Below are 13,943 nucleotides of genomic sequence, written 5' to 3'. Positions count from 1 at the left end.
CATTTTTTCATGTTCTCTGTGTGTGTATATATATATATATATATATATATATATATATATATATATATATATATATATATATATATCTTCCTACTGTAGTTTCCACTACATGCATCTGATGAAGTGGGCTTTAGCCCACCAAAACTTACGCTCAAATAAATTTGTTTAAAAAAAGTGAGGTTCAAATAATAAGAACAGTGAAAACAGGATTGTTAGCTGAAAAACTCTAATGGCCACCAGAAGCCTTGTGACATTAGAACCAGAAGACTCTCTGAATGGTCTTTTCCATTCTTTGGATTACTAAATATTCCTGTGGGTTTCTTTAGTGGAGCAGTCAAGGGGAAAACTTAGGTGCAAGTGTAACTTCCTGGTCCCATTCCCAGCTCCGAATGGACATTGGACCATTGTGATTGGATCCAACCTCTGAATCCCATGTGCTACTAAGTTCCCTGGATCCAGGTAGTGACTGTGCACTGTTCCTAGATGTGAGTCTCTCAGCACTCCCCTTGTTTCACCAGGGGTGAGCCATTCAGTGTTGATGGCCCTTGATGGTGTTGTCACTGATTTCCAGGGATATATTACCCAGAACCTGTTATGTTTCCTTCTACAAAAGAGATGATCCCATCCAGAAAGATGGTTGCAACTAGAAATAGCATTCATCAAACCAACTGGAATTAACAACTGGACAAAGACATATTCCCCAAATCTTATCTAAGCAGACATTGGCAGAACTCCTTAATCAAGCTGTACAGATTATGCTCTGTGTCATGCTTAAACTATCCAAAGGGCCTATCCACAAGATAAGGTGCATGAATACATTTCAAAATCTGGCTCTGAGGCATTTCTTGAAAATTTTACCAGTAAATTTTAGATGCTGAGTGGCTGTCAGAAAGAATGGTGAATATCCTTGCAGAGAAATTAACATACTGTGTGGTTCCCTTTAAGAGAGATTTCAGAGATATATCAGTAAAATGAGGGGAGGGGGAAGAAAATGTATAAAAATAAATGTGTTATGGCATCAACTCTGTGTTTAACATCTACAGAAACTAAGGTGAAAATAGAAAAGTTTGATGCAACTCTGAGTTATGTTTAATTTCGCTTCCTAAGTTTATTCAAAGATATGCATGGTCTCATAGCAGTATGATAACATATCACAATTATATTGCAATAATTATCATAGCTATTAAAGAACTTTGTAAACTGTCTTAAGTATCAAGTCCATTTTACACAAGAGCAACTGAGCATTTGTAGAGCTCTAGTTTCACAAATCTCAAATAACATTCAGAAAAGGTAAGTGGTACAATCCTCATCATCTATTTTATAGAGGAGGGCACAGGGGCCCGGGGGGGGGGGGGGAAGTGACAAGTCAAAGGACATGGGGTGGATGAGATAGCAATAAAACCGATGTCTCTGGGATACAATTCCAGTGTCCACTCTATTGGAATCTGCTGGACAATGCGGTGTAAATATGGGTAAAAGAAGTATGAGCCCAGCATTTGGATATGACTGGTATTTTGATTTGAAGCCAAGTGAGTGGCATTTAATTCCCTTCATCTCCACTGGTAATCTCAGACATTGTGGTTAAAGTAATACACAGGGATGTTCAGTAGGCAGAAGGGGAGATGTTCTGCCATAGAGATACCAGACAATAGGAACTATTCAAATGTGATTTAATGTGGGTACTTTCAAAAATTTTACCAAGAATGCCTCTGCCATCTGGACTCTTGACTCAGCCATTGACATTGTAACTAGCAGTGGGAAGCCAGAATTAAAAGGTTGAGTGTATTGAAATGGAAGTTACAATATAAATTGGATTTTTAAAAATATTTTCTTTAGATGAATCTTATGGAAAGGAAACAGGGAAATGAAACTTCCATCACAGAATTTATCCTCCTTGGATTCGGGAATGTCCCTCAGCTGCAGATCTTTCTCTTCCTGCTGTTTCTAGTGATCTATATTGTGACCATGACCGGGAATATCCTCATCTTTGCACTAGTTGTGGCTTATCAGCAACTTCACACCCCCATGTACTTCTTCCTTGGGAACTTGTCCTGCTTGGAGACCTGCTACAGCTCCACCATCCTGCCCAAGATGCTGACCAGTCTCCTGACTGGGGACAGAACCATTTCTGTTAGTGAGTGCATCACACAGTTATATTTCTTTGGTTCTCTGTTAACCACTGAATGTTCTCTTTTATCTGTGATGGCCTATGATCGGTATTTGGCAATATTGAAACCGCTACATTATGCGGTCCTTTTGAATGACAGGTTCTGCCTCCAGCTAGTGGCCTGGTCTTGGATCAGTGGATTTATGTCTGTTGCCATCATAATATTTATGATGTCACAATTAACATTCTGTGGCCCCAGTGAAGTTGATCATTTCTTTTGTGATTTTAGCCCAATAATAAAACTGTCCTGCAGTGACACTCACATGCTGGAAGTTACTGCTTTCATACATTCCTCCATATTCACATTGCCTCCATTTCTATTAACAGTGGCATCCTATGTTTGTATCATCTCCACCATCCTGAGAATCCCTTCCACCACCGGGAGGCAAAAAGCCTTTTCCACTTGCTCCTCCCATCTCATCGTGGTGACAATATTCTATGGGACGCTAGTCATTGTGTATCTGCTATCAGGCTCTGAGGCATTGAGGGACCTGAACAAAGTGCTCTCTGTTGTCTATGGAGCCCTAACCCCATTGGTCAACCCCCTCATATACAGCCTGAAAAACAAGGAGGTTAAGGAAGCCTTGAGGAAAGCTGTCCTTAAATTTTTTGTCTTTTACAAGAACACAGATATTTCAAGATAACAGACATATGTAATGGGGCAATCACTGGGATATGATCTGGCAAAGTCACACTCCTGTGAGTAGCCCTAACTTACCTTAGAGTGCCTGTTATACTCCAGACTACCTCTGGCTCTGTGACACATTTTGGAGGGAAATATCTAAGACTTGCACTGCCCCCCCCCCCCCACTGGCACTTTAACGTGTGAAGAATACAGTGCATTGGCCCCCCACACTTGCAGTACATATTCTGTGAGTATGGATGAATTTTCCAAGAACTTGCAAGCTAATCTCTTGGTTGGTGTAGAGAGGTGGACTCACCCCTGCGGCGCCTCCTGCTGGTTGCCTCAGGAATTAGCTCTTCCAGCATCCTGGAGCGCCCCCTGCAGGCTGGTGATCCACCTGTCCTCTGGCCCCATGTCCCTCCCGGACCCCGGTGCCCTTGTATCTGGGGTGCTGCCCCCCGGCAGTACACTCCTCAGTACTAGGGTCTCCCCTTGCCAGGGAACCCCCACCCACTATCCCTACCTCACCTCAGAATAAGGCCACTGCCAGTCACCATCTAGCTCCTGTTCCCTGGGGCAGACTGTAGTATAGGCCACTCATCATTGGCAAGGGGGTTGAATCTGCTGCCTTGGCCTAGTTCTGGGCTGCCCTCTGCAACCCCCAGTACCCCTTGGCCTTCCGCTAGGCCACAGCCTGAGGCTTTCCAGGCTGGAGCTCCCCAGCTCCTCAGCCTGTCCCCCAGCCCTGCTCCACTCAGGTACCCTGTCTCTAGCTTGCTGCAGCCAGGCCCGTCTCTCTCTGAAGGCAGAGAGAGATTCTTTGGACTCCTGGCGCCCAGCCTTCTTATACAGGCCAGCTGTGGCCTGATTGGGGTATGGCCCAGCTGTGGCTGCTTCCCCAATCAGCCCAGTAGCTTTTCCCTTTGCCCCAGCCCTCTGCCAGGGCTGTTTTAAACCCCTCAGGCAGGAGCAGGGTAACCACCCCGCTACAGTTGGTTTATGAGAATAAAAGAGTGAAATACCTGCCCTTTCAGAAATGTAAAATGTGTTGCATTTCTTTGCCTTATCCCGAGTGATCCTAAAACTGCCAAGAGGGAGACAGCAGCAAATCTCACCCCTCCTGAAGCTGCATGACCCAGCCTCAGAGCCACACAAGAAGGAGATTGGGGTAGACCCTGTGACACTGCACCCCATAGGCTTCATAGTGATATTATTATGACATGATTATGGCATAATTATGATGTATTTGATGCAAGATAAGTCATGTGATGTGTCATTAGAAAAATTATGATTTGCTGAATATGATTATCCTATTTGTATGCATGTATCATTTTTGAATCTGAAGTTATAAATACTGACTATGTATCTGTACTTCAACTGTAATTACACCTGGGTAATGCCAACTAGACAAGATGCTTTCAGTCTAGACAGTGGTTGGGGAAGAGCCTATTCATGGAATGGGCCATTAGTAAAAAAAATAGGCCTTAGGAGAAGCTTATCCCTCACCTTGTGAGCCTTCCTGAGAATGCTACAGACAGCCTGTAAGTAATGGCTGCTATGAAACGTCAAGGATATGTGATTAGTCCACATGATGCTGGACTCCATCTTGGGATGCCAGTATTTTTCCAAAAACCGTTCTGGGAACCAAGCTTTGAAAAAAAAGGGCTCGTCCAATATGCTAAATCTATATAAAGCAGGGAATAACATCATCTGGGGTTCTTCACTCCCCCCCCCCCAAAAAGAAAACACCTGGAAACACCTGAGGAACAAAGACTGAACTGGGGGACGTGCTGGACCCAGGCTAAAGGGATTTCTAGTCTGTGTATGAAAGACCTGGGGATTCCAAGCTGTAAAGCAAGTGCAGCTTGTCCCTTAAGAATCTACAAGTCTGCCTGTACAATCAGTTAGTGTGAGAATCTGCTATTCATATCCAATCTATCTAGTATATTAAGCTTAGGTTGCATTTTTGTTTATTTGCTGGGTAATCTGCTTTGATTTGTTTGCTATCACTTATAATCACTTAAAATCTATCTTTTCTATTTAATAAATTTATTTTATGTTTTAATCTAAACCGCTGAATTTGGAGTGAAGTGCATGGGAATCTTAGCTCAGAGATTGCATATTGGGGAGAGGGGGCCTGAATGCTATGAGCTTACGCTGTACAGTTCCCTGTGCAGCGCAAGCCAGTATAATTTTGGGTTTATGCTCCAGAGGGGGTGAATGCCTGGGGAGCTGAGAGTTACCTTGGGTTTAGCCTCTATATTGTTAGTTCACATGCAGTGGCCGGTCAGAGACCCTGCATGTAACTGCAGCTGGGTGTATCCCTATCTGTGTGTATGTTGGTGGAAGTTTAAGATAGGGAGCATGTCTGCAGCTTGTCACAGCAGCACAGTGTGAGGGGGAGCACAGGATGGTGGGTCAGAGGGCTCGGTGGTTCCCCAGTTCCAGGTGGCACTCCAGGTGGAACCCATCACAACCTCCTCTAATGATGCCTCCTCAGATTTGTCACCCAAAAAGAATGGCTCAGGTTTGGGAATCTCCCCCACATCCTCTGCAATGTAGACCGAATAGGAGTAAAGAGGTTATTTTATCTCTATATTTGGAACTAGAGCAACAGTTGCTGGAATTATGTGTCCAGTTTTGGTGCCCACAATTCAAGAAGAATGTTGATAAATTGGAGAGGACTCTGAGAAGAGCCATTAGAATGATTAAAGGATTAGAAATCATGACCCAAAGAGCTAAACCTATTAGCTTAACAAAGAGAAGGTTAAGAGGTGACTTGATTACCATCTATAAGTACGTACATGCGGGAAAATATTTCATAATGGGCTCTTCAGTCTAGCAGAGATAGTTAACACAATTCAATGGCTGGAAGTTGAAGCTATACCAATTAAGATTGGACATAAGGCATACATTTTCAATTATGAGAGTAATTGACCATTGGAACAATTTACCAAGGGTCATGAAGGATTCTCCATCACTGACCATTTTTAATCAGGAGTGGATGTTTTTCTAAAAGATCTGGTCTAGTAATTATTTCAGGGAAGTATTATGGCCCATGTTATAGATAATTTTAATGGCCCCTTCTGGCCTTAGAGTTGTAGTTCAGTCCTCATACTCCTCTGGGATCCCCAGCTGGACTACATCTCCCATGATCCACCATACCAAAGGAGTTCAATGATATACCACCTTCCCTCACCAAGAGGCGAGACCATGATGCATCATGGGGGATGTAGTCAGACCTGGGAGCCCAGTTTATAATGGTAGCATGAGGCACGTGAACTACAATTCCCATGAAGAACCATAGTGGCATTTCTGAATTGAAATATCTCTGTTTTCTATTTTTCATTGAAAAATCAAAATGTCCCCCCAAGGGAAAATATCTAACTAGCTCTAACCAACATGAATGGGAACACTTCTCTATATGAAAGGGTAGTTGATTTTCCATACTCCATGCACCATTTCTCTTCCCCCATCAGTTCTTCTCTTGCTTGGTATCATGAGTTTCATGCCCTTAGCTTTGGCCATGTCCTGTTCGCCAGTGTAAATGCTGAGTCACTACATTGTCCTCATGGCTGTTTACTGAGTTACCTCAGTGATGAGAATCTGGGGGTCCCAAATGCCAGACACTTAGAAGGTCACACTAGATTGTGATGGCCCCTTTTGGCCTTGAATTCTGAAAATCCATGAATATTTGACTCAGTCAATTTAAGGTACTGCAAAAACGCTTACAAGAAACCATGGCCTAGCATTATCACTGCTGTAACTCTGCATAAGTAGTTAGAATTACTCCCAGGAGGAAGTTAGATCCTACATCTATTTTTGTGCCTTGCTTCGAACATGCATTAGTAGCCAGGGCAGGGACGTGTCTGCTGTAGGCACACATCTCAGGATGGGACCTCAGAAACATTTACCCCAAGATCCTTTGAAGGCTATATGGCAACAATTATCTCCATGGGTGGATTTTGGAGGAGAAAAGACATCTATATTGGCATATATGTAGCATGGTTTGTGCCATTAAATTACTTCTGTTGGGGTTTGGTTCCTCCAATATTGGTCCAAGGCAGTATTTCAGCCTTGGAATACAAGGGCATTTCTATGTTACCGTTATTTGGTTCTTAGCAATGGCTTGAAGCCAGAGGAGGAATAAGACTGTCACAAATGGGGAGGAAATGTCTGTTTTAGCATGGTATGATTCCCTCAGACTCTAGAAGATACAGTATCTTGTTCTCCTCTGCAATAGATCTAGCTTTACTTTTTTTGCACAAAGAAGACCTCCATGGCTATTTAGATAACATACTGATGGCACCTCAGAAATGACAGCTAGCTAGATGTATGGAGCAAATTCAGAGATGCTGAATTCCCTCACTTCTGCATGTCTCTATGTATGTGACATTTGTGTCTGCTGAAGTTGGGGCTGCTAAGCAGTACTCAGGATTTCCTGATGAAGATATTGCGCCAGTTTCTGATCTCACTTACATCAGTGTAAACCCCAGACCTCTCTAGTGATTTCAGTGCAGTGATTCCAGATTTACGCTAGTGTTGCTAAGAATGGAAGCCTGCTCTTTAACACTTACAGTTATGGTGTGGCATATGAGAATCTCTGGGAGGCAGGCAATCTCAGATATTTCCTAATTATAGTCTTCATATCTTTCATTCATTTTCTTACTCTGTATACTAGCTTCTCATTATTTCAATTCAGTTATGAATTCTGCTACTATAATTGGCCCGAATCCTGCTGTCCATACTTTCATTTTGGCATACAGAGTTATTCCACCCTAACATTATTAAGCCTTCATCATTCTGATCCAGCTGGATCCTAAACACTACCTGGGCTGTTAGACTTTGTTTCTCCCTCTCCCCATGTTTGTTCTTTTTTATCCCCATCTCCCCCCACTCTTGTTTTTCTTCTTTTTTCTTTTGTTTAATAAAAGTTTGGCTTAGCCATCCAAGAGTGTATATTTTGCAACCAGCCTGTGAAAAAAAAAGAGGCAGCTAAAAGCAATAGCCCTAAATGGCCTGATGCTGGTACAAGTTTACCAGATCTCAGAGTGGCTGATAAGACTGTGCTGTGCCTGAGCTTTTTCACCAGTGACATTTCCATAAAAGTCAACACCAGAGAAAGAAGCTGCATTTTCTATCTTTGCTGGAGGGGGTTTTCCCCTTGTGTGTGTTTGTCTTCTTTTGTCTTCTAGGAAATGGGATTGGACTTTAATGACAACAGCAACAATGATAGCTCCAGCCCATCTCAGCTAACTTCATCTCTTTTCCCCCAAAAAGACAGTTACTATCATCTTTGATACCATCTAAAGGTCTCCCAAACAAAGAGGTGTGCCTATGACAGCCCTCACAATCTTTGTAAAGCTTCTCCCTAAGGCAGTGATTAAGGAAAGTATAAACAGCAACATGTACAATAGACCGCATGACTTTTTTACGCTCACGATGTGGCACTGGCTCTGTTAGTCCTATGCCAAGGGTCCTCCTTAAATCCATATAGCAGTCATCCTTGCGTCCATGTCAATGATTAGTACCAGCATTGAGCAAAAACAAGATGGGCCCAATTTGTCTTTGCTGTCTGATGCAATGCTGTCCAGGCCCTCTGGGTCCTCTAGAAAGGCATTGTTGAGTTTTTGAGAGATTTTCAGAAAAGAAACAACTGTAAGCCCACACCTGTTTTTTTAGATTTACGCAATCCCAGCTCGGTTCCTACCCCATTACCGTCATTTCTTAATTGTTCATTTACCTGAGCAACATCTTTTCCATTCACCTTGTTGGCTGATTGGTCAAATCTCCTCTCAGGGTGGGCCTATGGTGGTGAAACCCACTGCGATTGGTAGAGGGTGATGGTAGAAGTTCTTGAAGGGGGTCACATGCCACCCCTTGCTTCCGGACATGTGTCCATCTTGACCCCAGAAATAATGCCCGGGGGGGCAGTCTTAGGGTGATAGCTGGGAGGGGCCTGACAAGACATGGAGTGGGTCCACATTTGATTGATGGTAGGCACCTTATATTACTGTCCTTTCAGAAGACCTAATAGAGTTTGGTGGTGTGGGGTGGAGTGTGGGATTTGGTCCAAAAAGACAGGAGATTCTGTGCTTTCTGATAATTATGCAATCTATATGTATGTACACATTACATTGAATGAGTTGATGAAGTAGACATTAGAGTCATTTCTGAGTGGACAAATGATAATGAGGCAGAAGGGAAGAATGTGGCAAGAAGGAGGAAGAGAAAGTACGAAGAAGAGACATCTTCTAGTGGCACCTGAAACAAAAAATGTGTGCATTTTGTGGCAATTTTATTTTTGTTTCGGGCACTTAGATACTATGATGATACTTGGAGTACAAATGTCAGACTGCAGAGAGAGAGAGAGAGAGAGAGAGAGGGAGATATCATATGAATAGGCTCACAAATGTTCTAAAGTTAAAATTACTTTGCCAGCCAGCCATTCTGGTAGATTTTGCTCAAATTTCTTCTTCTTTTTATGTTTTCAGTGTGCTCAAATTTTGCTGCAATAATACTGAGTCTTCCAGTAAGGTTTTTCTTCTGAAATATGAAATAAAATGTTTTTTTTTCATTTAGGCTACTAATAATAGTTTTGACATTTACCAAATGTTTTACAATAAAAAAGAAAAGAAAAGATTATTGGTATAACCTGGCACGGTTTTATACAAGACAATGGACCAATATCCTCAGTTGGTATAAACTGATGTAACTCCTTTGAATCAATGACCTACAAAAATTTACATGAGCTGAGGGTCTAACCAACAAATTATAATTTTCTTACTAATTTGCAAACATTGGCAGAGATCCTAAAAAACACCTTAGGAATTTGAAAAAAAATAACTTTGAAAATCTCAGCAATTACATCTGATTTCCAGGTCCTTATTCAGGTTTACTCCTTGTTTAGTTACACAGATTCCTATTGAAGTTGATGGTGCAGTAATGAGGTTCTTATTCAGAATTTTGCTCAGTCCTTAATCATGCAATGTTCTTGGTTGCAATTTTCTGCCTACAACCAAGATTTTCATAAGTCAATGATGGTTTTGAGTGCCTTGTTTTTTGAGTGTCCAACCTGAGATGTGATCAATGTGCCTGATTTTCAGAAATTCCCAATCCTCTGGAAATCTGGACCCTTAAGGTGTTTCACATTCATCATGAAAAACTGAATACCCAAATCCACTAGTCAATTAGGATCCTAAGAGACACTGAAAGTCTATCAGAGTCAAGCCCCTAAATAACTTTCAAAATCAGCCTCCTAAATCCCTTAGATTTTCAGTTGTACTTAGGCTCCTAAATCACTGGAGCACAGCTCAAAATTCCATCTCACATAACTAAACAAGGACCTCAAGGTTTGGTCCAAATGCAGCATGTCTCCAGAAAACTTTCACTGAGTACACATCATCCTACTGAGGAAAAATGACAGACAATTCACATCACAGCACAACTGCAGGATTGAAGTCATGCTGCTTTCAATAAATGTCAGTTTCAAAAGCATGAAAGGTATGTCTACACTGCAAAACACACACACACACACACACACACACACACACACACACACAAAACCCACAGCAGCTGGTCTCCAGGCCCAGGTCTACACAGGTAACATTTTCAAAATTACGAAAGTGACTTAGAAATTTAAGTATCACGTGACTTAGACACTTCGAGACAGATTTTTAAAGGCTTTTAATATGCTCAACTCCCACTCATTTCAAAGGGAGATAGGTACCTTGAAAATGTGGACCTTTTTGAAAGTAAATGGGACATTTAAAATTTTGTCCTAATACTCATTTTCTCCTTGTGAAGAAGAATTAGTGCATGCTATTTTTCAAATCAGTGTAATGCTACTGGATTTTAATGGAAATTGGACGGCTAACCCCCTTTAACATCCCAGACAGTTATGACTGTTTCCCAATATTACATAGGATTTAATCAGGCACAGAGATTTGGTGGATGGATTACCTCTGGAAATCTGGACCCTTAAGGTGTTTCATGTTCATCATGAAAAACTGACCACCCAAAATGAGTAGTCAATTAGGATCCACCACCAGCATCCTGCATCCTGCCACCCACAATGCCCGCCAGCACCATCCCAAACTCAGTACTTTTCTACCATCCAACACACAGAAACAATACAATCCACAAACATCCATCACCCAGCCTCATCTGCAACAGCCTACCAGCCACCAATACCAGCCTAGCTTGGGACCTGAGAAATTTTTCCACATCCTTCTTGTAGGGTGGGCCCCAAAACTGGACTCAATACTCCAGATGTGGCCTCATCAGTCCCGAATAAAGGGGAATAATCACTTCCCTCGATCTGCTGGCAATGCTCCTACTAATGCAGCCCAATATACCATTAGCCTTCTTGGCAACAAGGGCACACTGTTGACTCATATCCAATTTCTCATCCACTGTAACCCCTAGGTCCTTTTCTGCAGAACTGCTGCCTAGCCATTCGGTCTCTAGTTTGTAGCAATGCATGGGATTCTTCTGTCCTAAGTTCAGGACTCTGCACTTGTCCTTGTTGAACCTCATCAGATTTCTTTTGATAAGAGCAGAACATTTCATTTCATGTAGGTCAATCCTCTAATTTGTCTAGGTCCCTCTATATCCTATCCCTACCCTCCAGCGTATCTACCACTCCTCCCAGTTTTGTGTCATCTGCAAACTTGCTGAGGGTGCAGTCCATGCCGTCCTCCAGATCATTAATGAAGATATTGAACAAAACTGGCCCCAGGACCAATCCTTGGGGCACTCAGCTTGATATCGGCTGCCAACTAGACATGGAGCCATTGATCACTACCCGTTGAGCCCGACAATCTAGCCAGCTTTCTATCCACCTTATAGTCCATTCATCCAGCCCATACTTCTTTAACTTGCTGGCAAGAATACTGTGGGAGACCATATCAAAAGCTTTGCTAAAGTAAAGGAATAACACATTCACTGCTTTCCCCTCATCCACAGACCTAGTTATCTCATCATAGAAGGCAATTAGATTAGTCAGGCATGACTTGCCCTTGGTGAATCCATGCTGACTGTTCCTGATCACTTTCCTCTCCTCTAAGTGCTTCAGAATTGCTTCTTTGAGGACCTGCTCCATGATTTTTCCAGGGACTGAGGTGAGGCTGACTGGCCTGTAGTTCCCCGGATCCTTCTTCTTCCCTTTTTCAAAGATGGGCACTACATTAGCCTTTTCCCAGTCATCCGGGGCCTCCCCCGATCACCAGGAGTTTTCAAAGATAATGGCCAATGGCTCTGCAATCAAATCCACCAACTCCTTTAGCACCCTCAGATGCAGTGTATCCGGCCCCATGGACTTGTGCTCATTCAGCTTTTTTAAATAGTCCTGAACCACTTCTTTCTCCACAGAGGGCTGGTCACCTCCTCCCCATACTGTGCTGCCCAGTGCAGTAGTCTGGGAGCTGACCTTGTTCGTGAAGACAGAGGCAAAAAAAGCATTGAGTACATTAGCTTTTTCCACATCCTCTGTCACTAGGTTGCCTCCCTCATTCTGTAAGAGGCCCACACTTTCCTTGACTTTCTTCTTTGTGCTAACATACCTGAAGAAACCCTTCTTGTTACTCTTAACATCTCTTGCTAGCTGCAACTCCAAGTGTGATTTGGCTTTCCTGATTTCACTCTTGCATGCCTGAGCAATATTTTTATTCTCCCTGGTCATTTGTCCAATCTTCCACTTCTTGTAAGCTTCTTTTTTGCATTTAAGATTAGCAAGGATCTCACTGTTAAGCCAAGCTGTTCACCTGCCATATTTACTATTCTTTCTACACATCAGGATGGTTTGTTCCTGCAACCTCAATAAGGATTCTTTAAAATATGGCCAGCTGTACTACTGTGACATGTCAGGGTATAATGCAGACCAATGAATAGCTGTGTAGCTCCTGCCATCTAAATCAGGGTGCCTTTTACAATGCTTTGCTGCTGTAGCCTGCAGCCTCCAGCGTGCAAGTCTCTGTGTGTGCTGCAGCCAGCCAGCCACACCTTGGCTCTTACTGGCCTTGGTTATACTGCAGGATGACCCCAACATACTCCCAGTCTTAGATTTTTCCCCAGAAACATATGGCCTCTACTGCCCAGCCCTCTTATGGACAATACAAGTTGATATAAAGCCTGCTATTTCTTTAATAGAGATAATATGCACACAACTTGCCACACCAAATGGAGTTTCCCAGACACTTCAATTTAAACACACCAAATTAGATTAAACAATAAAACACAGAGAGAGAGATTTTAAGTGAGTACAAGTAATGAGGCATTTCTAACCATTAGAGGAGTGAAGTTCTGGAACAGCCTTCCAAGGGGAGTAGTGGGGGCAAAAGACATATCTGGATTCAAGACTAAGCTTGATACGTTTATGGAGGGGATGGTATGATGGGATAGCCTAATTTTGGCAATTAATTGATCTTTGATTATTAGCAGGTAAATATGCCCAATGGTCTGTGATGGGATGTTAGATGGGGTGGGATCTGAGTTACTACAGAGAATTCTTTCCTGGGTGCTGGCTGGTGAGTCTTGCCCACATGCTCAGGGTTTAACTGATCGCCATATTTGGGGTCGGGAAGGAATTTTCTTCCAGGGCAGATTGGCAGAGGCGCTGGAGGTTTTTCGCCTTCCTCTGCAGCATGGGGCATGGGTTACTTGCTGGAGGATTCTGTGGGCTGCGTTGTGCAGGAGGGCAGACTAGATTATTATAATGGTCCCTTCTGACCTTAAAGTCTATGAGTATATAAAAGTCAGAAATGGTTACAAGAAAATAAAGTTAAAACACTGCTGGTGCCTAACTGAAGAAACTATATCAGATTCAGGTAAAGGTTTGTACCATATGCTTTCAGCAGGCTTACTGACCAAATTCTCTAGGTAAGGACCCCTTCTCTGAATCCAAAGAAGGTTTCCTTTGTTGCTTCAGGTTTAGAGAAAGTGATGAGCAGTGAGAGAGAGGGGGGTGCCTTAGGGTGTTTGTCCCTCCTTTTTCTAGAGTCAGTCCCCAACCTGAAAAACATTTCCTGATGAGATTCAGGAGACAAAGTGTCTATTTAGAAGGATGTCCCCTGCTGTTTTTTCCACCTGTTAGAACTTCCTTTGTCTCCCCTTCCTGCTTGATGACTTTGTTTACTGCTTAATGCAAGCTAA

The 13,943-nt window shown here is 42.7% G+C and overlaps 1 protein-coding gene across 1 annotated transcript; it reads left to right on the top strand.

Moving 5' to 3' along the window:
- The first annotated feature begins 1,836 nt into the window (after positions 1–1,836).
- LOC135887167 (olfactory receptor 5AP2-like) lies at positions 1,837–2,811 on the top strand. The gene has a single exon (XM_065414946.1). The coding sequence runs from the start codon at positions 1,837–1,839 to the stop codon at positions 2,809–2,811; it is 975 nt and encodes a 324-aa protein (XP_065271018.1).
- The last annotated feature ends 11,132 nt before the right edge of the window (positions 2,812–13,943 follow it).

The sequence above is a fragment of the Emys orbicularis genome, chromosome 12 (genome assembly GCF_028017835.1).
Source record: "Emys orbicularis isolate rEmyOrb1 chromosome 12, rEmyOrb1.hap1, whole genome shotgun sequence".
In the NCBI taxonomy this organism is placed as follows: domain Eukaryota; kingdom Metazoa; phylum Chordata; order Testudines; family Emydidae; genus Emys; species Emys orbicularis.
This window is presented reverse-complemented; position numbering and strand designations above follow the sequence as displayed.

Excerpts from the sequence above, each read along its gene's own strand:
- LOC135887167 (XM_065414946.1), top strand. The coding sequence starts at position 1,837 with ATGAATCTTATGGAAAGGAAACAGGGAAATGAAACTTCCATCACAGAA.